The sequence below is a fragment of the Haliotis rufescens genome, unplaced genomic scaffold (genome assembly GCF_023055435.1).
Source record: "Haliotis rufescens isolate VD_foot unplaced genomic scaffold, xgHalRufe1.0.p SCAF_54, whole genome shotgun sequence".
NCBI lineage: Eukaryota > Metazoa > Mollusca > Gastropoda > Lepetellida > Haliotidae > Haliotis > Haliotis rufescens.
The window spans coordinates 2,351,677-2,378,505 of NW_025964268.1; the positions used below are offsets into that span (position 1 = coordinate 2,351,677).

At 41.4% G+C, this 26,829-nt stretch overlaps 1 protein-coding gene and 10 non-coding genes across 11 annotated transcripts; all 11 read right to left on the reverse strand.

Moving 5' to 3' along the window:
• Nucleotides 1–139: 139 nt before the first annotated feature.
• Nucleotides 140–211, reverse strand: Trnaa-ugc. Its single transcript has one exon. It is a non-coding gene; the product is annotated as a tRNA-Ala (tRNA).
• A 205-nt stretch (nt 212–416) lies between these two features.
• Trnaa-ugc lies at nt 417–488 on the reverse strand. The gene has a single exon. It is a non-coding gene; the product is annotated as a tRNA-Ala (tRNA).
• A 205-nt stretch (nt 489–693) lies between these two features.
• Trnaa-ugc lies at nt 694–765 on the reverse strand. The gene has a single exon. It is a non-coding gene; the product is annotated as a tRNA-Ala (tRNA).
• Nucleotides 766–1,140: 375 nt separating this feature from the next.
• On the reverse strand, nt 1,141–1,212 carry Trnaa-cgc. Its single transcript has one exon. It is a non-coding gene; the product is annotated as a tRNA-Ala (tRNA).
• Nucleotides 1,213–1,417: 205 nt separating this feature from the next.
• Nucleotides 1,418–1,489, reverse strand: Trnaa-ugc. Its single transcript has one exon. It is a non-coding gene; the product is annotated as a tRNA-Ala (tRNA).
• Nucleotides 1,490–1,694: 205 nt separating this feature from the next.
• Trnaa-ugc lies at nt 1,695–1,766 on the reverse strand. Its single transcript has one exon. It is a non-coding gene; the product is annotated as a tRNA-Ala (tRNA).
• A 375-nt stretch (nt 1,767–2,141) lies between these two features.
• Nucleotides 2,142–2,213, reverse strand: Trnaa-cgc. Its single transcript has one exon. It is a non-coding gene; the product is annotated as a tRNA-Ala (tRNA).
• Nucleotides 2,214–2,418: 205 nt separating this feature from the next.
• On the reverse strand, nt 2,419–2,490 carry Trnaa-ugc. Its single transcript has one exon. It is a non-coding gene; the product is annotated as a tRNA-Ala (tRNA).
• Nucleotides 2,491–2,865: 375 nt separating this feature from the next.
• Trnaa-cgc lies at nt 2,866–2,937 on the reverse strand. The gene has a single exon. It is a non-coding gene; the product is annotated as a tRNA-Ala (tRNA).
• A 205-nt stretch (nt 2,938–3,142) lies between these two features.
• Nucleotides 3,143–3,214, reverse strand: Trnaa-ugc. The gene has a single exon. It is a non-coding gene; the product is annotated as a tRNA-Ala (tRNA).
• Nucleotides 3,215–11,572: 8,358 nt separating this feature from the next.
• LOC124121937 lies at nt 11,573–16,823 on the reverse strand. The gene is made up of 2 exons (XM_046485075.2): nt 16,513–16,823; nt 11,573–14,076 (listed from the first exon to the last, which is right to left on the reverse strand). The coding sequence occupies exon 2, from the start codon at nt 14,072–14,074 to the stop codon at nt 12,353–12,355; it is 1,722 nt and encodes a 573-aa protein (XP_046341031.1). The 5' UTR covers nt 14,075–14,076; nt 16,513–16,823; the 3' UTR covers nt 11,573–12,352.
• Between the last annotated feature and the right edge of the window lie 10,006 nt (nt 16,824–26,829).

Genomic DNA, 26,829 nt, shown 5'->3' on the forward strand with positions numbered 1-26,829 from the left:
AGGCCAATCTTCCCGATTGTGCTCAGCTTGGCATGTTGTAATGCGTCGTTATTTCCATGCAGTGTGGCTTCTTACATAATCCGGGTGGGGCAGAAAAAGCTTGCAGCGTCATTCATTTCAGGTTCCTTCAGCAAAAACGTGGAGATGCCGGGGATCGAACCCGGGGCCTTTCACATGCAAAGCGAACGCTCTACCACTGAGCTACATCCCCTACTCCTACTGTGTTGATTACAGGAGTTGTTAGACTCATCTGTTGCATGCATTGAGTACCCGTGAAGGTGGAAAACGTAACTACTAGATGTAGACTATTTAGAAAGTCGTAATGATGACAACTGTATAGGTAGTGTAAATCCTTTGAATGCACGATATGGAATGACATTGTCACGTATGATAATGTAAAACACTAAAAAGATACATGGAGATGCCGGGGATCGAACCCGGGTCCTTTCACATGCAAAGCGAACGCTCTACCACTGAGCTACATCCCCTACTCCTACTGTGTTGATTACAGGAGTTGTTAGACTCATCTGTTGCATGCATTGAGTACCCGTGAAGGTGGAAAACGTAACTACTAGATGTAGACTATTTAGAAAGTCGTAATGATGACAACTGTATAGGTAGTGTAAATCCTTTGAATGCACGATATGGAATGTCATTGTCCCGTATGATAATGTAAAACACTAAAAAGATACATGGAGATGCCGGGGATCGAACCCGGGGCCTTTCACATGCAAAGCGAACGCTCTACCACTGAGCTACATCCCCAAGCTGACAGATGTGGCGGAAAGAATATGAATTGTCCCCTTGAACACTTGCACGGGCATTTTCACAGCCAGACATCATTGTCATACACACTCTCGAGCCCATCAAACGAACCTTCACACATATATCCGTGGCAAGACGACATTAGAATGTTCCACCCAACATGAAAAACGTGCTGTATTGGTTGTCAAGACGGCATATATTGCTTTTGAGCCCTTGAACAAAGGAAGGATTTTGTCAGGCCAATCTTCCCGATTGTGCTCAGCTTGGCATGTTGTAATGCGTCGTTATTTCCATGCAGTGTGGCTTCTTACATAATCCGGGTGGGGCAGAAAAAGCTTGCAGCGTCATTCATTTCAGGTTCCTTCAGCAAAAACGTGGAGATGCCGGGGATCGAACCCGGGGCCTTTCACATGCGAAGCGAACGCTCTACCACTGAGCTACATCCCCTACTCCTACTGTGTTGATTACAGGAGTTGTTAGACTCATCTGTTGCATGCATTGAGTACCCGTGAAGGTGGAAAACGTAACTACTAGATGTAGACTATTTAGAAAGTCGTAATGATGACAACTGTATAGGTAGTGTAAATCCTTTGAATGCACGATATGGAATGACATTGTCACGTATGATAATGTAAAACACTAAAAAGATACATGGAGATGCCGGGGATCGAACCCGGGGCCTTTCACATGCAAAGCGAACGCTCTACCACTGAGCTACATCCCCTACTCCTACTGTGTTGATTACAGGAGTTGTTAGACTCATCTGTTGCATGCATTGAGTACCCGTGAAGGTGGAAAACGTAACTACTAGATGTAGACTATTTAGAAAGTCGTAATGATGACAACTGTATAGGTAGTGTAAATCCTTTGAATGCACGATATGGAATGTCATTGTCCCGTATGATAATGTAAAACACTAAAAAGATACATGGAGATGCCGGGGATCGAACCCGGGGCCTTTCACATGCAAAGCGAACGCTCTACCACTGAGCTACATCCCCAAGCTGACAGATGTGGCGGAAAGAATATGAATTGTTCCCTTGAACACTTGCACGGGCATTTTCACAGCCAGACATCATTGTCATACACACTCTCGAGCCCATCAAACGAACCTTCACACATATATCCGTGGCAAGACGACATTAGAATGTTCCACCCAACATGAAAAACGTGCTGTATTGGTTGTCAAGACGGCATATATTGCTTTTGAGCCCTTGAACAAAGGAAGGATTTTGTCAGGCCAATCTTCCCGATTGTGCTCAGCTTGGCATGTTGTAATGCGTCGTTATTTCCATGCAGTGTGGCTTCTTACATAATCCGGGTGGGGCAGAAAAAGCTTGCAGCGTCATTCATTTCAGGTTCCTTCAGCAAAAACGTGGAGATGCCGGGGATCGAACCCGGGGCCTTTCACATGCGAAGCGAACGCTCTACCACTGAGCTACATCCCCTACTCCTACTGTGTTGATTACAGGAGTTGTTAGACTCATCTGTTGCATGCATTGAGTACCCGTGAAGGTGGAAAACGTAACTACTAGATGTAGACTATTTAGAAAGTCGTAATGATGACAACTGTATAGGTAGTGTAAATCCTTTGAATGCACGATATGGAATGTCATTGTCCCGTATGATAATGTAAAACACTAAAAAGACACATGGAGATGCCGGGGATCGAACCCGGGGCCTTTCACATGCAAAGCGAACGCTCTACCACTGAGCTACATCCCCAAGCTGACAGATGTAGCGGAAAGAATATGAATTGTTCCCTTGAACACTTGCACGGGCATTTTCACAGCCAGACATCATTGTCATACACACTCTCGAGCCCATCAAACGAACCTTCACACATATATCCGTGGCAAGACGACATTAGAATGTTCCACCCAACATGAAAAACGTGCTGTATTGGTTGTCAAGACGGCATATATTGCTTTTGAGCCCTTGAACAAAGGAAGGATTTTGTCAGGCCAATCTTCCCGATTGTGCTCAGCTTGGCATGTTGTAATGCGTCGTTATTTCCATGCAGTGTGGCTTCTTACATAATCCGGGTGGGGCAGAAAAAGCTTGCAGCGTCATTCATTTCAGGTTCCTTCAGCAAAAACGTGGAGATGCCGGGGATCGAACCCGGGGCCTTTCACATGCGAAGCGAACGCTCTACCACTGAGCTACATCCCCTACTCCTACTGTGTTGATTACAGGAGTTGTTAGACTCATCTGTTGCATGCATTGAGTACCCGTGAAGGTGGAAAACGTAACTACTAGATGTAGACTATTTAGAAAGTCGTAATGATGACAACTGTATAGGTAGTGTAAATCCTTTGAATGCACGATATGGAATGACATTGTCACGTATGATAATGTAAAACACTAAAAAGATACATGGAGATGCCGGGGATCGAACCCGGGGCCTTTCACATGCAAAGCGAACGCTCTACCACTGAGCTACATCCCCAAGCTGACAGATGTGGCGGAAAGAATATGAATTGTCCCCTTGAACACTTGCACGGGCATTTTCACAGCCAGACATCATTGTCATACACACTCTCGAGCCCATCAAACGAACCTTCACACATATATCCGTGGCAAGACGACATTAGAATGTTCCACCCAACATGAAAAACGTGCTGTATTGGTTGTCAAGACGGCATATATTGCTTTTGAGCCCTTGAACAAAGGAAGGATTTTGTCAGGCCAATCTTCCCGATTGTGCTCAGCTTGGCATGTTGTAATGCGTCGTTATTTCCATGTTGTGGAAAGCGAACGCTCTACCACTGAGCTATATCCCCAAGCTGACAGATGTGGTGGAAATCCCTATTGTTTAGGGGATTTGCATGTGTGGGTGGTTTTATAATTAGAACAATAGAGTTGGGCAATGTGAAAACACCCCGTTTAGCCGTCACTTCAAACCAGTGGTCTCTCATAGCCTGTAACGTGTGTGTTTGACGGAGGTGTAGGTGTATCCTGCATGTGCGTTATCTGAGCTGTTGTAATTGATTGCGGTTTGTTCCCACTCTGAGTGTTGTTTTAGTGACGGATTAGATGTGAGTCGGTCAATTTTGGCTTGGCACACTTATTTTATGTTGAACGGTGATATCTGTTTGGCTTTTTGTGAGTGTGACACGTAAGTCATTACACTATCTAATAAATAAGGGCCGCCTCCGTGGTCTAGTGGTAGAGCGTCCGTCCGGAGAGCGGAAGGTCCGGGATCGATCCCCGGCCGCGTCATACCAAAAGACGTTAAAAGATGGTTCTTGTTGTTACCCTGTCTGGCGCTCGCCATTAAGGGGCTAAAACAAGGACTGGACGGCTCGGAGTCAGTATACTGTGTCTGAGTGGGGTATTCATGTTAAACTGCGTCATGGTATCTCAGTGAGCTAGCACTATAAATCGGCATCAGTCCGGACTAGTACAAGCAGCTACACAAACACACACACGTAGATGCACGTCGCTATTTAAGTGCATTAATCTTGGACGCGACGTTAAACCCCATTTCACCTCACCTCACCTAATAAATAAGTCTCATTTCTGTGGTGGACGTGTGATTGTTTTTAAACGAAAGTACAAAGTGCGAAACTATTTAATTTTCGCACGTATACAAATTCGAATAAACATAATAAAAGTTAATGTTTCGTCTTCGACAATTTCCTTACAGTTTCACTTAGAACCGTTTAGGCGTAAGGTCGTTTTCACTTAGTACCTTTTTGGTGTAATGTCGTTTTCACTTGGTGCCGTTTTGACGCAGCGCTGCTTTATATAAACATTTTCGGACACAACTGATTAAGACACGATTTTATTACAAAATCTAAACATTTGTAAAAAGAAAAAAATCATAAGTGTCTCAAGATTATTTCACGGCTACTGAGTTAATAACGAATAACTTTCGCCACCCAAAACATGTTACAAAGGTAAACGTGTGCCAGTGAAGAGTTCCGACTTATTTGAACATAAATTAAAGGGGAAACGTAAGTCTGTTTGTCTATCCCCATTAAGCTTCTGAAGGCGGAACGAATACCGTCTTATCACTATGTGCGTCTGATCACCATGGAGTAGCCAACCTCACGTGGAATTCGATCTCACACATATGTTAAATACCAGTTATCTTAAATGAGTTTTTCAAACATAGGTCTGTGAGATGCTCAATGACGAGTCAGCGAGTAGTTTTACGCAGTTCTGACAACATTCTATATATATCACGGCGGGTGACACCATGACGGGGTTTCACATATTGTATCCCCTTATGTGACAAGTTTTCGGGCCTCACCCCTTTTTTGAGTCCCTAAACAATACGTAGCCATTTAATCAATGTAGTCGCTTCAAAGCTCACCGAACGCATCAAAGTGTTCGCCACTTGTCGCTGCAGTTATGTTACGAATTAAAAGGGGCACTGATCTAAAGCAATTCCCCGGGACTGGTTGTTGCCTTTGTTATTGTTTCCCCCCGTGAGTACCCGGATGATATAGCAGAAACCTAGACTAGTTCGCAACCTGTGCTGCGCAATTCGTAAGCGCATTTGTCACTTTTATTGATAGTATAAGGGCGTATGGTCACATTGATCAACAAAATGAAATACAGTTTTGGAAATAATAAGGAAATGTAGGTATCTTTGTGGGTAGCATCGGTAATGGTGACGAAGTTTTGATAAGTCACTTGCTTGGTAATTGTGCGATTTTCGTTTACACTATTTTGACTTGCAACACAAAGTAAATATTTCTCCTGAGCATTGCTTATTTTATAGTGTTTATATTTTTGCAGTCAAAATGTGCAAAATTTTCACTTAGGGAATTTATTAAACGCCTGAATATTCAGTTATTTTTCAAATTGACTGAAAAATATGTCCATCTGTATTATCATGACAACGAATTCCAAACATTTTTATGTTTAATATCATCACCAAGAGACTGAAAATGTTACGATGAAAAGTACATTTCTATATTGTTTGGCTTCTAATCCTACATAATAATCTATTGTGGTGTTTTTAGGCCCTATTGATCGTCTTAATCAATTTTGGTCAATCTGTTAAAATGGACAGATTTTTCAGTCAAAATGACTGAAATATTTACACATTTTATAAATTGGCTTAGAGAATCACATTTTACAAATTTACTGTTATATACAGAGGAAAAGACTTGTGAAAACAACGTCTATCGCGCATCGAAGAATTTCCCAACCAAGACGTAGTGGAACAAGAATGAATCTGTCCAATGCTACAGCAAATGAAGGAAAACAATGCGAATATCATAATTACAACCTACCAAATTTATGTGTATAATTTTAGGCAGCTTCCTTGTTCGAGGAATGTATCCGTGAATATCCACACAAAGGAACAATACCCCAAACGTCTGCAGCTGTACAAAGAAACGTATTCGATGTCACGTGTCTCTGTAACAATCAAATTTAAAAAATATATATATATCGTTTCAGGATATTATAACCCGTGTTCGTTTCTCAACTGATCACTTAGATTGTTTCAGGTGTTTCACATAGGTGTCAAGTCTCAAAGGTCGGCTGAGAAAGCCCACGTGACAACTATTTTCATAACGTCCACGGTTCCTAAAAAATCCATTGAGTTAGATAACAATGAGCAATTAATCAACGTATTATCGGTTAACCCTTTGAACAAAGTATGTTGTTTTTACATCGGCACTTCACGAAGGATATGAGTGTATTCCCTTTGTTTTAGTAAATCTAGACATGTAAACACTCACTTTTGACATATCCACTGTCCAAGATAACAGTCATTAATCAATCAATGTATTTTCTGTTAATCCTTTGATGACTACGAACGATCCGCTGATTTACAAAAAAAGTAAATCAACTGATCATTCATCTCTTGCTGGGCTGCCACGTGCATATTACATAACGCACATTTCACCTCACTTCAAACCTGGATTTAGATTGAATAATTACCCCAGACACAATAAAAGCCAAATGGGAACCTTCGTCAGCTACCACTAATTATACCTGTAATAAATTCATTAACTGAGAATCATGTGAATGACGACAAATACACAAGTGTAGGGTTATAGCAGAAAACGTGGGTGACAACAAGGGAGTAGTAATCGTACTATCGACGCCATCCGAAATCCGAAAATGCTTTCACTGCATGGATACTTTTTAAAACTAAACTGACGTCCAAAAGAAACTTTACCAGAGTTTGAAATCACTCTTGCTCAAAAACAACAAAACATACATGCATGAAGTAAAGTGTATTGAGAAGATCAATATATCAACATAATCAACACTGAAAAAAACAATCATACCGCGACCGAGAATGACGTCAGAGCCTCCAAAAGTTGGGTCTGGTACAAAACTCGAGCTTTCAGAATCATGGACAATAGGCAGAGTACATAAACCATCGCTCACGTTCAATAACAAGTCATTAGTAGCGTGTGACCACCAAATGCCTCAATACACGCAAAAACTCTTAGACGCAAATAAAAAATCAGTCGTCTGATGAGGTCACGTGGGATTTGACGCCATTCTTCTTGGAGGGCCAAGATCAGTTCTTGCCGGTTGGCCGGAGAGTGTGGTCGTTGTCGAACGACGATCCATCAAGTCCCAGAGATGTTCTATGGGGGACATGTCGGGTGAGCGTGCAGGCCACGGCAGGACGTTAGTGACAATTCTGGCTGTATGGGCTCTAGCGTTGTCATGCTGATAAATGACACCACGTGGCTGCTGTTGGAGAAATGGTAGGACAACTGGACGAAGAATGTTATCCATGTAACGCTGAGCTGTCAAGTTTCCGTCAACGATGACCAGCGGTGTCCTCTCCTGCCCACAGATCCCTCCCCACACCATGACACTCCCTCCACCATATGGTACGACCTCCTGCACGCAACACGCCGCCGTTCGTTCACCCCTTCGGCGGTAAACACGTTGTGAGTCGTGGCATTTCTTTTGTGTTTTTTTTTATCACTGTGGATGTCTGACTTGCCGTTGCAATCGTTTTATACCCTTACTTGCACGTGCATTTGCAGTTGTCCGTGGTGCACGTGTTTTTCACTTTTTCGCGTTTTATCTCGCAAACATGTAACAGACGATTAACATTTTCTGCATAAACTATTGTTGTATTTAGGTTATGTGTTTTAGATAGACTTCATCGAATTTTTTTTTTCTTTGTCTGAAATTTATATTTTCAGTTGGTAAAGTTTCTTTTGGACGTCAGTTTATAACATTAGGGGTATTTCCAAATGACGACAACCGATGAGCTCCGCCGTTCTTTTTGTCTGTTTGTTTAGGCTGAAGAAATTAATTAACATGTGCCCTTTGTCGAAATCTTTATAGATCACACTTAACCAATCAGTATTCAAAAATATTGTCCCAAGTTTATTTCGCTGTCCTTGCAGACGGTAGCCCAGTCTCTTGTCACGCTCGGTTGCGTTGCGTATCATCCGGGTACTCACGGGAAAACAACCAATAACAAAGGCAACAACCAGTCCCAGGGAATTGCTTTAGAAGTGCCCCTTTTAAAATTAAAGCTACAAGAGGTAAGATATTCAATAAGTAATGAAAACATACCTGAAAACTTACTTTTTTACAATGCACATTTTAATGAAACTTGATCTGATGATAATTTTGCATCAGAACAATTGTATGCACTGATGATGTATCGGCTGTTGTTTGTAAACATCCTGCCTCTCGTGTCATGTGACTGATCATGTTGTGCATCTATTTTTAACTCGACTGTAATGGCCTCAGACCACAATTAATTTCCTTCTTTGCTATCTACAGTGACATGACAGCCCACCATAATTATTATCGGTCGTAGGCCGTTCTCCTGTTGCATGCTGACCAACCTGCCACTTGTCACTTAAAACGCAAAGTTTCGGCCTGCTTTGACCAGCCCCCTTTCTCGGTAACCACTGTCAACAGTGCTCGCCGGAAGTTTCGAGCCGAAACACACAGAGCGGCCTTCAACTTGGGGGTCAAGTCATGGGAGGCTGGAATCAATACCTTCACAGATTGTGGCTAACAAAAAATTGGCAACATACTACAATGTCTAATCTTTCATGTAAGCTATCACAAGTCACTCCCCCCAAAAAATGGCACAGGCTGAACAGCCCATTTGAACAGGGCACTATTTTCTCCTATTTTCCTTCCGGTTCATGGTAAAACTTAGGGGGGATAACTGTGGTCGGAGGCCATAATGGAGGGGCTCGAAATCACGTGACGGTAACAAGATGGCGCCTGATTGACTCATCTCGCTTGGCGAGGCAATATCCCGATTATATTGACAATATGTGGTCTTTTGGCTATCCAATTGTAAACAGAAATAAATGTTCTCAAAGGTAAGACTTAATTTAGTGTGTTGCGATTGTTATTAGACAGGTAATGAGAAATACTTCTTAGGCGCTCGGTAACACAGTACGCGAGGATCCACGTGTGAAATCGAACCCGGGTCGTCGTCGTGAAAAAGCGTACACTTTAACTATTAGCCTACCCATCTTCTCCTACCCACGAATAACTCACTGATTCCTCCAGGTGGGAAAGTATGACGGAGAGGATTATTAACACACATTTCCACATTTCCAAACTTCCACATGTTCAAGCTGCTAATCCATGTCGCCGATCTTGTGCTGAGATATTCCCGATGCGACGTTTATATTGAACTCCCTGCATTCAAAAGTTTAAAAAGGAATATGTTGATTGTAATTGTTAATCTAACGTAACTCCACTTTGTTGCTCCAGATTGTGTTGAACCTCCACATTGGATGAACTAATTCTTTTATGTTACAACAATTATTTGTGTCAGTAGTTTTGAAAACAAAATAGCGCTCAAACATGACGCAAAGCAACTTCGGGCATAAAAGAATCCCTAATTCCCCGACAGTGTGTCTTACTGAAGTGTATTCTGTGAATAACGAATTTATTACTACATTTGAAAATCCCGTTATTCTGCTTCTCATTTAAAGGGGCACTGATCTAACGCAATTCCCCGGACTGGTTGTTGCCTTTGTTATTGTTTTTCCCCCGTGAGTACCCGGATGATACGCAACGCAACTGAGCGTGACCAGAAACTGGGCTACCGTCTGCAAGGACAGCTTAATAAACTTGGAGGCTGGAGGCAATATTTGTTTTACGCATTTTTGAACACTGATTAGTTTAACCGTGATCTATAAAGATTTCGACAAAAGGCGCATGTTAATTAATTTCTTCAGCCTAAACAAACAGACAAAAAGAATGGCGGAGCTCATCGTATGTCGTCATTTGGAAATACCCCAGATGGTTATAGTTTAATATTAAAAAAAAGTATCCATGCAATGAAAGCATTTTCGGATTTCGGATTGCGTCGATAATACGATTACTACTCACTTGTTGTCATCCACGTTTTCTGGTATAACCCTACACTTGTATATTTGTCGTCATTCACTTGATGCTCTGTTAATGAATTTATTACAGGTACAATTAGTGGTAGCACCACTTAGATTACCTGACAAAGGTTCCCATTTGGCATTTATTGTGTCTGGGGTAATTATTCAATCTAAATCCAGGTTTGAACTGAGGTGAAATGTGTGTTATGTAATATGCACGTGGCAGACCAGCAAGAGGTGAATGATCAGTTGATTTACTTTTTTTTGTAAATCAACGGATTGTTCCTAGTCATCAAAGGATTAACAGAAAATACGTTGATTGATTAATCACTGTTATCTTGCACAGTGGATATGTCAAAAGTGAGTGTTTACATGTCTAGGTTTACTAAAACAAAGGGAATACACTCATATCATGGCGTGAAGTGTCGATGTAAAAACAACATACTTTGTTCAAAGGGTTAACTAATAATACGTTGATTGATTGCTCATTGTTATCTATCACTCAATGGATTTTTTAGGAACCGTGGACGTTATGAAAATAGTTGTCACGTGGGCTTTTTCAGCCGACCCTTGAGACTTGACACCTATGTGAAACACCTGAAACAATCTAAGTGATCAGTTGAGAAAGGACCACAGGTTATGATATCCCGAAACGATATATATCTTTAAAAATATTTGATTGTTACAGAGACACGTGACATCGAATAAGTTTCTTTGTACAGCTGCAGACGAGTGGGATATTGTTCCTTTGTGTGGATATTCACGGATACATTCCTCGAACAAGGAAGCTGCCCAAAATTTATACACATAAATTTGGTAGGTTGTAATTATGGTATTTGCATTTTGTTTTCCTTCATTCGCTGTAGCACTGAACCGATTCGTTCCTGTTCCTCTACGTCTTGGTTGGGAAATTCTTCAGATTGACTAAAATTGATTAAGACGATCAAAAGGGCCTAACAACATCACAACAGATTATGATGTTGGATTAGAAGCCAAACAACATAGAAATGTACTTTTCAACGTAACATTTTCAGTCTCTTGGTGATGACATTAAACATCAAAATGTTTGGAATTCGTTATCATAATAATACAGATGGAAATGTTTTTCAGTCACTTTGTAACATAACTGAATATTTAGGCGTTTAATAAATTTGAAAATGTTACACATTTTGACAGTAAAAAAATATACACACTATAAAAAAAAGCAATGCTCAGGTGAAATATTTACTTTGTGTTGCAAGTCAAAATAGTGTAAACGAAAATCGCAAAATTACCAAGCAAGTGACTTATCAAAATTTCGTCACCATTACCGATGCTACCCGCAAGGATACCTACATGTCCTTATTATCTCGAAAACTGTATTTCATTTTGTTGATCAATGTGACCATACGCCCTTATTACTACCAATAAAAGTGACTAATGCGCTTACGAATGGCGCAGCAGAGGTCGCGAACTAGTCTAGATTTCTTCTATACATCCGGGTACTCACTGGGAAAAAACAATAACAAAGGCAACAACCAGTCCCGGGGAATTGCGTTAGATCAGTGCCCCTTTAATGTATTTATTACTGTATGCGATATGTATGAAAACAAACACGTACATCAGTTTATCACAAAACACACACAAGCCTGAAAGACAAGCGAATTTATATATCCGTCACAAAAACCAAGGCCATCGCCGATTATCCATTTGTTACCAGCCTTTTATAGATAATATAAAAAAAACCGGATGAGTTCTACACAAATACATAGATAATATTAAACCAGTACCCATCAAATACCGTTTGCATGACAACGAGAGTGTTTCAAAACGTATTTGACGAACGAAAGGACCCAGAAACTGTTTTACCATAACTCATTAGAAAGTCTAGACGACTGATTAGCATGCTGCCATCTTGTAAAAATCCGTACATGTCAGTAGCGGCCCTGTACCATCATTATGTATCATGACGTCATGATGGTGGATGTGGCGTCACTTGATTGAAACGTCACAACTGAGCCTGTTCGCCAAACTGAGAGTCGGATAGCGAGCACACTAACTGGCACAAACAATAATTTCACTGAGATGAACGTTTCTGTACCCATGGTATACAAGCTCATCCAGCTCGGACACTCCCGTACACTCCGCTTAGGACACGTTCTAGCTTATAAGGATCTATATGCCAGACACAGACTGGGCTTTCCTGACCCACACGTGTATAACAAATACTGGTATCGAACTGAAACCAGAAGGCTCTTCTTATGCCTGTTCCCACCCACAGCGACAATACATCTGCCTCATGGACAGGTTTCAGCTGTCACTGTTTCCACGTGTTCTGAGACAGTCGAGGCTTCAGGCTCCTTGGGTAATTCCCGAGTAGTGACAGCCGGTTCACCTGGACCACATGCTTTGTCAGATGTAGACACTACCTCAGAACTATTCACCATATTCTGTGCAGCACCTTCTTTCTTTGTGGAACAATCACCTGACACATTTGTCCCATTTCGATCTGTGTTCCGATAGGTTGCTAGTGAACTGACGTCAGACGTTTCTTCGGTAATTTCTGGAAGTTTGATGGTCAAGAGTTCGCCATTTTGTTTGACACATGGCTGATGATTCGGTATTGGGTCAGAATCTAATAGGACATTTTGTTTATCGATTTCATTTGCTGCGGAATTTGGTCTCCCGGGACATTCCACTTCCGGTGGTATAGGTGGGCTTAACGGTTTTGACGTCATGTTGTTTGGTATCTCAATGCCCATCTCGTTCATTTGTGCAATGACGGATAGTTCCATCTCAACACGGCACAGACGGCACTTGCAACTTGACACATCGCTAGGTGTGATATTCTGAACACCCGGAATAAGTACACGTATTCCAGGAGTTCTCAGATAAAACTGCTTCTCATGAAGAACCGAGCGTTGGTTCAGTTTAAAATACAAGCTCCACTCCTCGAACGGATCAACAGGACCAACACAGCTTCGAGTACTAGGTGGAGTCTGGGCGACCGGGGTCGACAACAACGACCGTAAGCGTGCACTTGAGGACCTGATGCGCTGGCGAGGACTTCCGGTCCTTACTGGCTGAACTGGAGTCTTCCTGCTTTCGTCACACTGTCTTCCTTTCTGACATACGTTACCAGAGTAGTAGTCTAATATATGCCCCACCCTCTTATCATAGTCACTCCTCTCTCTTTGAATGGTGTGTATGTCTGGTTCGGCTTCCTTTGTTTTGGCAAGATCCCGCGGATTTTTCAAATACGCCTTTCTGAGGTGGGCAATGTAACTACCATCGTTCCTCTTCGCAGAATACGCCCCTATGCTCCCTATAACCGACTGCGTCATGTTCGGTTTGGTTTTTCTGAAGTATATAATCTTGTCATTGTCAATAAACATGGTTGCATCATCAAGTTCATTGACAACGTATTTCTTGCTTTGGTCCTTAGATTGTCTCGCCAACGATTTGGTATCGTCAAACGGGAATATGTTATGCACAGCTACAACCTTGTGAGAGCCAGAGTCAGGTTTTACAGGGTAAAAGTTGTTCCTGGAACTGAGAGTGTATTCTCTTGTCTCCACGGTTGCTCTCTGAAGGTTGGAAAGTTTGGTCACAGGAAAAGCAGGCAGCGTTTTCGTTCTCATGGAAGGCACATAGGTGACAGTAGAAGGATCACTCGTAATCTTCTGCCGAGCAGAGTTCACACGTTGGAGGGTCTTCATATTGTGCAAGTATCTAGAGTTCCTTAACGGGAATGCTAGCTTTTTCCGATCCAGAAACGCCCTTAAACGGTCATCGGTTGTGTGCGGAGCAATTCCTGCAAAAGTAGTTCCAGGAAAATGGGGATTGGCGGAAGGATAACGCGGCGATTCACGACGGGAGGAGGCCGAACGTGGTGTAGGACTACCAACCCTTGACCCCATGACCCCCATTATTTCGTCTTCTTCTGCCATCTCCTGTGTCGTGAGCTGGTAACGCGGAGGGAGACGTTGCCACAACGTCCAACAGTTTTCCGTCGCCATATCTGTAACAGAAAATAACTCTGTCTGACCGTAGACCTATGTTTGGTCATTACTCAATTAATGTAATGATTGATAGCATGGCCTTTCGTGTTCTGATTGCCTTAACCATTCTCATGGGACAAAATGAATTCCTGCCAATATTGGCAATTTTCATTTCGTTCGACGATGTGTCACATTCCTTCCCAAACATGACCACTGACACAAAATTGTCAAGGGGAAACATGGCTTCGCTCAACGCACATGAAAAAACAGAAATGTTGCGTTAGATAATGGAGCACTACAGTGAGAAATCGAATAAAGCCTACAGTGATTCTGGCATTGTCATTAAAATGTAATTCGTTACTAGGTTGATGAGAGTTAATCAAGTCGTGCCACCGATATCCGGCTTCATTCATCATCCGGGCTCTATACAATAGCTGCTGTCGTGCTGTAATCTACCAAGCCTGGCAAACAACACAGTCAAGGCCGACGGGGCTACATGCGACCATATAGCGCAGAGAAGTGGTCTGGGAATTCTGATGGTCACAAAGTAATATTTCTGTCACTGCTATAAGAACTATGATATTTTTTCTCTGAAAGGATGAGGTTAAACACTTTCTTTAGGAACCATGAAACGTTTTTTTGCAGAATATCAAATGGACTGTTCCCGATAAGCATGACGTGTTAACAGTGTCCCTAACCTTAGGTCACATGTGTTTCCGTCAGTAACTGCTCGAGGTCATGTACATGTATACTGTGGACAGTAACAGTCAGTTAGTCAGTTACAAAATGTTACTAGATAATCGATTTAGATTTATGTATTTCAATATGGGTATTTTCCATTGTAAAGAAAATAAATGTTATCGTAAGAGAATTACAACAGATTACACATTAAGACCAGGTGGATACACAAAGAGTACCGTCGTTCCGTTAACCCGAAAAGGTCCTTACTGCCCTTCTACATCAGCATGATTTAAGAAATTAGGAAATATTTCACATTGTTCGTATGAATGACTTTTAGATCGCGTTCTTTTCAACACTTGCATATTTGATTTTAAACACAGATTGTTGTGTGAGAAAGTCCTTTATTAGAGACACTCAGCGGGGTATTTGTGTACATCAGTATGTAATGGGTCTTGTGACCCAAACTGGTATTCTGTGAAGATGAAAGTAAACAAAAGCGATAACGCTCTTTAGATAATCCATAAATACAAATGGATCAAGTACTTTTCTCCAGAAAATCTAAAAACTTCTCGTTTTAGCGTTAGGCTGCTACATTATTCGTCTACTGCGATACATGTAAAGCTGCTCCATAACAGAAACATAATCTTTTTAAAAAATAAATAGACAAAAACAGTCAAATAAAACCAAAGATTAGTTCGTACGCCAGTTTAAGGGTTATGGATGCCAAATGACTCTCGAAGTAATATCATGTCGACTCGGTATCCTGGCAATAAGGTAGATACCTGTGTTTACACAGTCGGGGTAGCACTTGTACATTCTCTGACATTGTGGAGTGTGCTGTGTGTGTGGACGTTAATCCAGCCACCAGTACACTTTGGCGTCCTCAACACGAACCGACACTTGGAGACATATGACGTGTTTCCCCCTTAGTCTCAAGTTGAGGAATGACAAGGCTGTAGGATTAGGCAGGAAAAAATGTTGGCTTTGTAAGTATTGAAAGAATATTGTTTTGGCAAAGACTTTGGTTTTGGATACTGGTGAATAATATCTGCATTGGAAATTCATTATTGCTTTTTGCTGGCGAATGTATGTGTTTCTAAAATTTAAGGTAAGGCTGTCTGTAGGTTATGTTTGTTTAATGTATGAAATCAGAATTAAATAAATCAACTATCATACATAAGAGGCGAATTTCCTATTTCAGCGTGTTGTTTCGCTAAGAAACTTTAGTGTTTTTGCTGGTGTACACAATAATCAGCATTAGTAAGTATGTTTTTACGCGCCGTTATCAACACTACTCATGTGTGTTTATTCGTTATTGCTGATTACAAGAATAATTGAATAATTTTTCTTAAATAGATTGGTTACCCTTTTCGCGAACACCTGGTGTCATGAAGGAGTTTTAGCGATCCATTCACGTAATTGTCAGCACTGTATTACATTGTGCGCCCTGTGGAATATGTTTCCTTAGATGGTGGAAACTGATTATTCTCTGGCGTTTACGTTTTATATGGGAATAGCAGGATAGCCATACAGACCATCCAGACAATACAAGCACATCATGCCGAGTAGTCAGTTACTTGTAAGTGACTGCTCATTAATTAATCATGTCATGTCATCGTAAACTCGATTCGATATCCCTCGTATATTACGCCTTGCTGCTTTATTGTTTACTTTTCAAATTAAAGTTTAAATAGACTTAAAGTTATAATACATGATTGAATTGTAACCTTTTCAATAATTAACAAAGACCTTGCTATATGAGGAAAAGGGCTTACCTTAGATTCAGCAGACCGTTGTCCTTAGACATCAAACATATTTCCATGGATACATATTTCTTTCTTGAATTTGTTCATTCCTGTCCATCTATACCTTAACACAAGACTTCGTCTGGAACTGGTCCCCGAATGCCAGGTACACCAGACAGTCTGAGAGAATGGTCAAGAATGGCGCCGACAACTCCTGCTATTGGTTTGTATGCGTAGCGTAATTGATGATATTTTGAAACGTGAGGGCAGATAAACGCCACTGTTGGCTTCACCCCTCTTGGGACCTGACCCAGTCCCCCAAGTGTGGGTAGGCTTTCATTATGTACCTAGCAACTCGAGGGGTGGCGCACTTCTTCGGTAGCTGGTAACACGCCATAACGTTCACAGCAGAAGCCGCGTCTTGTGTCGTTATCGCTTATGATAAGCCAGTCTGAACAATTGCATTTCAATTGACTTCACAACCTAGATAAACAAACAAGCGTATCGGGTATTTGGGGGTAATGATTGTGCAGGAATATGCATGTATTGATTGGGGAGAGGGTGAATGCTATCGCCTTTAGGGTATAATGAGTGTATGTCAGCTGTCGGCGATACTAAGATTAAGTGACGTCTTGGTAGGGTGTCGACAATCAGCGTTAGGAAGTTGTGTTTGATATACAGTTGTGGCGTTTGTTCACTCGTATATATCTGGAGTGTTTTTGGATCAGAGTTTGATTTTTATAATGGTAGGTTTAATTGGTAAATAGGTAGAAATATTTGTCTGGATTATTTGTGTTGCGTGAAGCGGTTATATTCTATCGATGATATTAAGGTGGTGAATTGGTAGGGAGGAATGGGTGAGTGAGCTTTATATCACGGCGTGTCAGCTTGATGTGGAGGAAAGCCCGAAATGATGCAGATCTTAGACGTCCACCACTTTGGTGAAACCCGCGGACACCGGTATGGTGCTGACAAACCAAGATAAAAAAATAAGGATGGACATGGATTCGAACCCACAACGATAGGTTGCCCTAAGGGGCGACACAGCTCTGCATAGCGAAGAACTCAGTTGAAGCCTGGCTGACATAGTAAGACATCATACCCGATTATTTGGTCATACGTCCTCCCATGTCTTCACCCATTGAGGCAGTGGAATATACTGGTGGTTACACAGTTCGCTGGTGACGCCCAAGTCCCGGGTTCGATGCCCTAGCTGTGTATAATGCAATGTGTATTTGCCGCCCCGAACAGTAATATGACCAATCTGATGAGAGATGAGTTTGATGAGTTGAACGTCGCTTACACTATCGACCACTTGTTTGAGTCTATTATTTCTCAAAAACATTAAAATATATTTGTTCGTTGCTCCTGTATATAATCGAGACTAATCCTAACAAAAAAGCGAACCTGACCATCCGATCCATAAAGTCGTCTGCTACGACAAGCATCCCCGGTATCAGTCGAACCTGTTTTCTCGAACTCGGATGTGTCCATACCCCGGCTGTGTCGAACTCAGAGTTAGGTCCCTGTTGTTATATTTATCACTATTTTAATCCGGGGGTGTCGAACTGCATGTTGACTCGAACTCAAATTATAGCCACAGGAGTTAAAAATAAGTTAAAACTTACCCTGACAAGTTGGACTAATATCTTTTGAAAAACAGACATCCACTGTTTGCTGTTTTCTGTTGTCTGATGAAGCTCTTCTAAAATACACTGCCAGGCAAAAGAAAGCATACACTTGAAAACTGGATTTGACCAAAATATTATAAACGTTATGAAAACTGTCACAAGGCTGAAACTAGTCGTCGAAATACTGCAAACAAATGTGATACCCGTATCAAAGACAGCACCATCTACTACAACTACAACCATTTCTTGTTTGTTAGCCACCTTTATTGCGCTGGTCTGCAAATAGTTCCTCACACAGTAGTAGCAGTAGTAGTAGCAACAGCAGTACTAGTAGTAGTCGTAGTAGCAGCAACAACAGCAAATGCACAAGCAGAAGAAGTAAACGTAATATTCATAGTAGTAGCAGCAGCAGTAGGAGTCGTAGTCGTTATTGAAAAAGTATCAGTAGTAGCAGCAGTAGTACTGGTCGAAGTAGTCGTAATAGTAGTAGCAGCAGAAGTCGTTGTAGTATTAGTAGAAGCAGCAGAAGGAGTAGTAGTAATAGAAACAGCAACAGCAGAAGCAGCAGTGCTAGTAGTAACAGTAGTAGTAGGGGTTGTAGTAATAGTAGCAGCAGCAACAGCAGCAATAGTAGTCGTAGTAGTAGTCATAATAGAAGTGATAGTAGTAGTAGTCGTAGCAGTAGCAGCAGCAGCTGTCGTGGTCGTAATTTTAGTAGTGGTAGTCGTAGGAGTAGCAGTTGTCGTAATATACTCAACAACAAAAATTCCCGTGACACCAATATTTTAGTGTATTTTTCAAACAAGTAAAGTTTGTTTTTCAATATTGTAGTACATGTATGGAATCAAGTCACAAAAACGCAACTGCTACAGAAAAGCATGCATTCCATGCAAAAGTGGACTTTTATGCAAGCCCCATGCATTTCACTACCCAAGAATGGGTATAATAACATGTGCGTTAACGGGATTCCATATGCATTGTTTAGCATCGTGCTGACAACAACCACTCAGAAAAACAACAAAATTACGCAATTATTCAGCATTACGAAATGCCACGCCTGTCCGAAAATGAGCGTCTGCGAGCCATTGGTATGCTTGAAGCAGGATCGAGTCAACGTGATGTTGCAAGACAATTTAACGTCCACAGAAACACCATTTGGTGTTTAAGGCAACGTTGGCAACAGACGAATGCAGTCAGAGACCATCCTCGGAGTGGCAGGCTACGCGTAACCAATAATCGACAAGACAACTGGATTCGAACAACACACTTACGAAATCGATTCCAGCCAGCAACAGTGACTGCAAGAAGCATCCCTAGCCTTCGACGAATATCTTCACAAACCGTACGTCGTCTTCTCAGATGTGCAGGGATTGTCGCCAGAAGACCCACCAGACGTCCCATTTTGACAGGAAACCACCGTCAAGCACGACTACAGGCCCGTCACGGCACGTCACGGCCCAGGCATTACCTTTCAACATGATAACGCCCGGCCTCATATTGCTCGACTTGTTTAGGATACTCTTCAATAAAAGAACGTGAATGTCATCCCCTGGCCGACTCGCTCCCTTGATCTCTTACCAATCGAGCACATGTGGGATGAGATGGATCGGCGCCTTCGACGTCAACCACGTGTTCCACAGGCACTCCAGGAACTTCGAAACATGGACATATATCCCACAGGACTTTGTGCGGCGCCTGGTCCATTCTATGAGACGAAGATGTGTTGCTTGCATCGCAACCAGAGGTGGACACACACGCTATTGATTTGTAAATTGACATTTTGGCATGTTCATGTTTTTTTTAATGAAATCACGCATTTTCTGAAGTCAGTATGGCAAATTAAACCATTTGAACACTTAAAGGAGTCTTTTATTTGTTGCAAACCGAAATTGTTTCAGATTTGGTAAAAAACATAACTTTGCATTAAATCTTATTCAATGTCACAGGAACTTTTGTTGTTCAGTATACTAGTAGTAGTAGTAGCAGCAGCAGCAGTAATAGTCGTAGTAGTAGTAGCAGCATCAGCAGTAGTAGTAGTAGTAGTAGAAGTAGTAGCAGCAGCAGTAGTAGTAGTAGTAGTAGTAGAAGTAGTAGTAGTAGCAGTATCAGCAGTAGTAGGAGTAGTAGCAGCAGCACTAGTAGTCGTAGTAGTTGTAATAGTAGCAGTAGCAGTAGTCGTAGTAGTAGCAGTTGTCGCAATAGTAGTAGTTGTAGTAGCAGCAGCAGTAGTAGCAGGAATGGTCATTGTAGTATTGATAGCAGCAGCAGTAGTAGTAGTGATAGTAGTAGAATTAGCAACAACACCAGCAGTAGTAGTATCCGTCGTAATAGTAGTCGTGGTAGTAGCCGCAGTAGTAGTAGTCGTAATAGTAGCAGCAGTGGTAGTAGTAGTCATAATAGTGGTCGTAGTAGTAATAGTAGAAATAGCAACAACAGCAGTAGTAGTCGTAGTCGTACTTGAAGTAGTAATATTAGTAGCAACAGTAGCAGCACTAATAGAAATAGAAATAGCAACAGCAGCAGCAGAGGTAGTAGTAGTAGTCGTAACAGTAGTAGTAGTAGTGGTGGTAGTAGTAGTCGTAGTGAAGTAGCAGTAGCAGTACTAGGAGTCGTAATAGTAGTAGCAGCAGCAGTAGCAGGAGTAGCCGTTGTAGTATTAGTACCAGCAGCAGTAGTAGTAGTAGTAGTAGCAGTCGTAATCGTAGTCGTAGTAGTAGAAACAGCAGTAGTAGTTGTAGTAGTTGTAGCAGCAGCAAGAGTAGTAGTAATAGTAGTAGTAATAGTGAGGTGAAATGGGTTTAAACGTCGCGTCAAAGATTATTGCACTTATATAGCGACGTGCATGCACCTCTGTGTGTGTTTTTGTGGCTGCTTGTACTAATCCTGAGTGATGCAGATTAAAAGTGCTAGCACATTGAGATACCATGCCGTCATGAGATATCTTTTAACGTCTTTTAGTATGAGTGAGTGAGTGTGTATGGTTTTAGCAATATTCCAGCCATATCACGGCGGGGGACACCAGAAATGCAAATCACATATTCTACCCATGTTGGGAATCGAACCCGGGTCTTCGGCGTGACGAGCGAACGCTGTAACCACTAAGGTACCCGACCGCCCCTCTTTTAGTATGACGCGGCCGGGGATCGAACCCACGATCTTCCGCTCTCCTGGCGGACGCTCAACCTTTAGACCACGGAGACGGTCATTAGTAATATTAGTAGTGATAGTAGTAGTAATCGTTATAGTAGCAGAAGCAGTAGTAGCAATCGTCATAATAGTTTTCGTAGTAGCAGCAGCAGCAGTAGTAGTAGTAGTAGTAGTAGCACTAGTAGTAGTCGTAGTAGAAGCAGCAGCAGTAGCAGCTGCAACAGCAACTGCACCAGCAGAAGTAGTATTCGTGGTATTTGTATAAGTAGTAGCAACAACAGTAGTCGTCGTAGTAGTAGTAATAGCAACAGTAGTAGTAGTAGTAGTAGTAGTAGTAGTAGTAGTAGTAGTAGTAGTAGTAGTAGATGCAACAGTAATATTAGTAGTAGGAGTAGTACAGTAGCAGCAGCACTAAAAGGTCTATTAGCGCCCATTTAGTCAATGTTCAGTTTCGCCCACGATTTCCTCATTATGAGTATCACAGTATCAATATATTACATATGGTCATCGGTATGGAAATATGCTGACTGCAACCAAGAGCCAGATCAATCTCATCGTTACATCGACTTGATTATTATTATTATTATGACGCATCTGCCGAAAGAGTAAAGATGCATTAAAATTAATTAAAACTGCTGAACTATATAACATTGCATTTATGGTGTTAGTGAAAGTTAGTGAAAGGCTTTGTCAATTTGTATTCCAAAAGGAAAGAAGAAACTGTTTCATGACGGTTTGTTTCACAATGCCCAAAGCAAAGTCGGGTAAGGATGACTTCATCGAGTCGCTTGAGCAAACGAATCTTCAGGTGAGTCTCAACTGATGGGCCAAAGAATGTATGTGTCGACGTTTACTGACATTAACTCACAACGCTGAGGAAATTGTATTGTTTCAATCATTTGGCGATGGATTAACCTCTGCCAACGTATCACATATATGTCGGAAAGAGTTGCGTCCCTTGGGAGTGTGTTCTGTTCACAATTTTGACGGACAAATAAAGCCACAAAGATATTGTTTGTTTTTTTAAAATGACACTTTAAAATGAGACAGGAGTTACGCCGCTCTTCTTGTTAAAACTTTGTTAAATGATATATTGACAATATTTTGACATTTTATCTTAACAGATGAATCGCGTCATGTGATGATATATCAAATATCAGAGATTATTTATACAGAATACATATAGCAGTAAAAAAGTCGATGGTGTTAGAGCACTGGGATATAAAAAACACACTGAAATCCGAACATCATTACGATTTGTATTACAAGAGTGAGTGAGTGAGTGAGTTGAGTTGAACATTATTCCAGTTGCATCACGGCGTGTCAGCTTAATGTGGTGGGAAAACCCGAAGTGATGAAAGCCACGAGAACGGATATGGTGCTGACAAACCTAGTGTAATATCCTCGAATTCTGATCCACGACCATAGGTTTCTGACACGCCTAAGGGACGCAACTCTGCACAGTGAAATCGACGTTAAACTGGCCATCTGTAGCCCCGCTTTTGCAATACGCGTATCATACCATGCTTGGGACAGTGGTTTATACTTCTGGCTTGTCGTTGACCATTTCGTACATTATCAAGAGTGATGCAGCTACCTATGTCGCTAGTCTCCTACACCTTGACACGTGGAACAAGTCCCTGTGCATATTCCGGGGCAGAACAGGTCCCTGGATGTGTCTCATCGTCCCCACGGAAATGAAAAAACACCACATCCTTACTCGGCAGATGCAGCCAGCCAACAGATTGCTATGGCAACCTCATGATTCAGTTCTAAAGGTTCTCCGACAGTCAACAGGTAAAAGATGTGGATTTCCCTACACAGTCTCTCTATAGTCATCCTGGTACTTTCATCCCATGGTGATTCGCTCTTTTAACGAGGCATTTCACCTATATCGTGACCGTCCTTTCGACCAACTGGCGCGCACGAGGGGCCCGGCGTCTAAGGCAATGTGTGTATGTTGTTTAACGCCGCACTCAATAATATTCCAGCTATATGACGGCGGTCTGTAAATAATCGAGTCTGGACCTGACAATCCAATGATTGACATCATGAGCATCGATCCACGCAATTGGGGTACGATGACATGCATCAACCAAGTCAGCGAGCCTGACAATCCGATCCCGTTAGCCGCCTCTTACGACAAGCATAGTCGTGCAGTTGTGGCACTAAGCGGGCCCTAATGTTATATCGTAGGTTCGAATCCCAAATATATCGCCGTGACATAACGGAAATACAGTTCAAGACGCCGTTAGACCAAAGTCACTCACTCATCCACATTTCCCTGTTCTGTCCAAGTCCATAACTGGCATAAAGTAAATATGGAATAAAAACGCTTGTCCTCTTTACAATGTGTAGTCTCTCCAATGACGCCAAATACATTATTCAGGAGGTCTGAACTGTTATTCACACGCCACATAGCGCCGAGCTTTATGTTTCGTGTGCAAGTTGCCCTACATGAAAAGATACGCTTGTCTGTTTTTAATGTCACGCGATTTTGGATATACACAACTGCTGTCATGTCTTTGTGGTCATTGCTTGGGTGTAAAATTGTAATGAACGTGGGGCACGAATTGTGAGAAGCATTCGTAAAATGAACAGGGTTTTCCCATTAAGAAGCAGTCACCCTCACCCTGCAGACAACTTCAGCAGTACGTGCACCAACAGTCAGACGAGGCGTTGTAGTTGCAGCTGTCGTAGTGACCGGAATCTTGTATCCCTACTGCTTGTTAGTAGATCTTGGCAGTATTTAACATAGTTTTATTCCAGGCAAATGTCTGGTGTGTTAGGACACCACAGTGACTACTACTACTACTACTACTACTAGTACTACTACTACTACTACTACTACTACTACTACTACTTCTACTACTACTACTACTACTACTACTACTACTACTACTACTGTTACTACCACTACCACTACTACTACTATTACTGTTACTACTACTACTACTACTGCTACTACTACTACTACTACTACTACTACTACTACTACTACTACTACTACTGTTACTACTACTACTACTACTACTGTTACTACTACTACTACCACTACTACTGTTACTACTACTACTACTACTACTTCTACTACTGTTACTACTACTACTACTACTACTACTGTTACTACTACTACTACTACTACTACTACTACTGTTACTACTACTACTACTACTACTACTATTACTACTTCTACTACTACTACTACTACTACTGTTACTACTACTACTACTACTACTACTACTACTGTTACTACTACTACTACTACTACTACTATTACTACTTCTACTACTACTACTACTACTACTGTTACTACTACTACTACTACTGTTACTACTACTACTACTACTACTACTATTACTACTTCTACTACTACTACTACTACTGTTACTACTACTACTACTACTGTTACTACTACTACTACTACTACTACTACTACTACTACTGTTACTACTACTACTACTACTACTATTACTACTTCTACTACTACTACTACTACTACTGTTACTACTACTACTACTACTGTTACTACTACTACTACTACTACTACTACTACTACTACTACTACTGTTACTACTACTACTACTACTGTTACTACTACTACTACTACTGTTACTACTACTACTACTACTATTACTACTTCTACTACTACTACTTCTACTACTGTTACTACTACTACTACTACTGTTACTACTACTACTACTACTGTTACTACTACTACTACTACTTCTACTACTACTACTACTACTACTACTACTACTACTGTTACTACTACTACGACTACTACTGTTACTACTACTACTGTTACTACTACTACTACTACTGTTACTACTACTACTACTACTACTACTACTACTACTACTGTTACTACTACTACGACTACTACTGTTACTACTACTACTACTGTTACTACTACTACTACTACTTCTACTACTACTACTACTACTACTACTACTACTACTACTGTTACTACTACTACGACTACTACTGTTACTACTACTACTGTTACTACTACTACTACTGTTACTACTACTACTACTACTGTTACTACTACTGTTACTACTACTACTACTACTACTACTTCTACTACTGTTACTACTAATACTACTACTACTACTACTGTTACTACTACTACTACTACTACTACTGTTACTACTACTACTATTACTACTGTTACTACTACTACTACTACTACAACTACTGTTACTACAACTACTACTAGTACTGTTACTACAACTACTACTACTACTGTTACTACTACTACTACTACTACTGTTACTACTACTACTACTACTGCTACTACTACTACTGCTACTGTTACTACTACTACTACTAGTTCTACTACTACTACTGCTACTACTACTGTTACTACTACTACTACTAGTACTACTACTACTACTACTGTTACTGCTACTACTACTACTACTACTACTGTTACTACTACTACTACTGTTACTACTAATACTACTGTTACTACTACTACTACTAGTACTACTGCTACTACAACTACTACTACTACTACTACTACTACTACTACGACTGCATCTACTACGACTGCATCTACTACGACTGCATCTACTACTACTTGTAATGCCCGTCACTATGAACTTTCCACCCACATTAAAGTTGTACAGGAGATATAACTGAAATACTGTAAGACCCGTTGCCTGACACATTTTGATAGAACGGGTATATTCCAGTTTTCAAGCACGGAGGTAACAACCCACACCGATACAATGTAATCACGTTTGTCTCCTCACACACAGTCCCCCTGTGAGGTGTTTGGAGGGTTAGCATGCGGCACTTGATGTGTGTGCCGGGTAGCTGCTAAGCCTTAGACTCACACAGGTAAAACAGAGCATGTTGGAGAGCAATTGACTCCAGCGCACTATTGGGTTGATCAGGTTAACACTGCACGTGTTGGACAGTAACTGAATAGATGCAGATACATTGCCATTTGGAGGTTACAATTTAAAACTGACATCATGGGGCCCTCGTTAATCCGGACATACGAATTTAATACTACCGTAAGGGTATGGATGAACGGGTTTTTAACGGTCAGTGCGCGTTTACATTGCATTCTCAACTCTCTGGGAATTATGCAACCCAAGGTGCCTGTAAAGTGGGGTGAAATTGGGCTTAACGACGCGTCCAAGATTATTGCACTTATTTAGCACACTTAGTCCGGACTAATGCCGATTTTATAATGCTAACCGACTGAGATACCATACCGCAGTTGAATACCCTACTCAGACATTCAATGCCGATCGCCAGGTAGGGTAACAACAAGTACCACCTACGGTGCCTGTAGGACGCTTAAAGACTTGCATTCCGTCCTGCTGGGTACCCATTCGCTGCTTAAACAACAAATGGCAACAAAGGGACATGTTGAAATCGAATGAATTATTACACAGTTTAGTGGATCAGCGTGCAGTGCTTTATGCAATAGAACCCAAGCTGACATATCGGGGCGGTGGGGTAGCCTATTGGTCATCAGGTTCGATTACTTACATGGGTACAATGTATGAAGCCCATTCCCAGTGTCCCAGTCGTGTGTTTGCTGGAATGT

Coding starts and splice junctions, on each gene's coding strand:
- LOC124121937 (XM_046485075.2), bottom strand. CDS start 14,074: ATGGCGACGGAAAACTGTTGGACGTTGTGGCAACGTCTCCCTCCGCGT.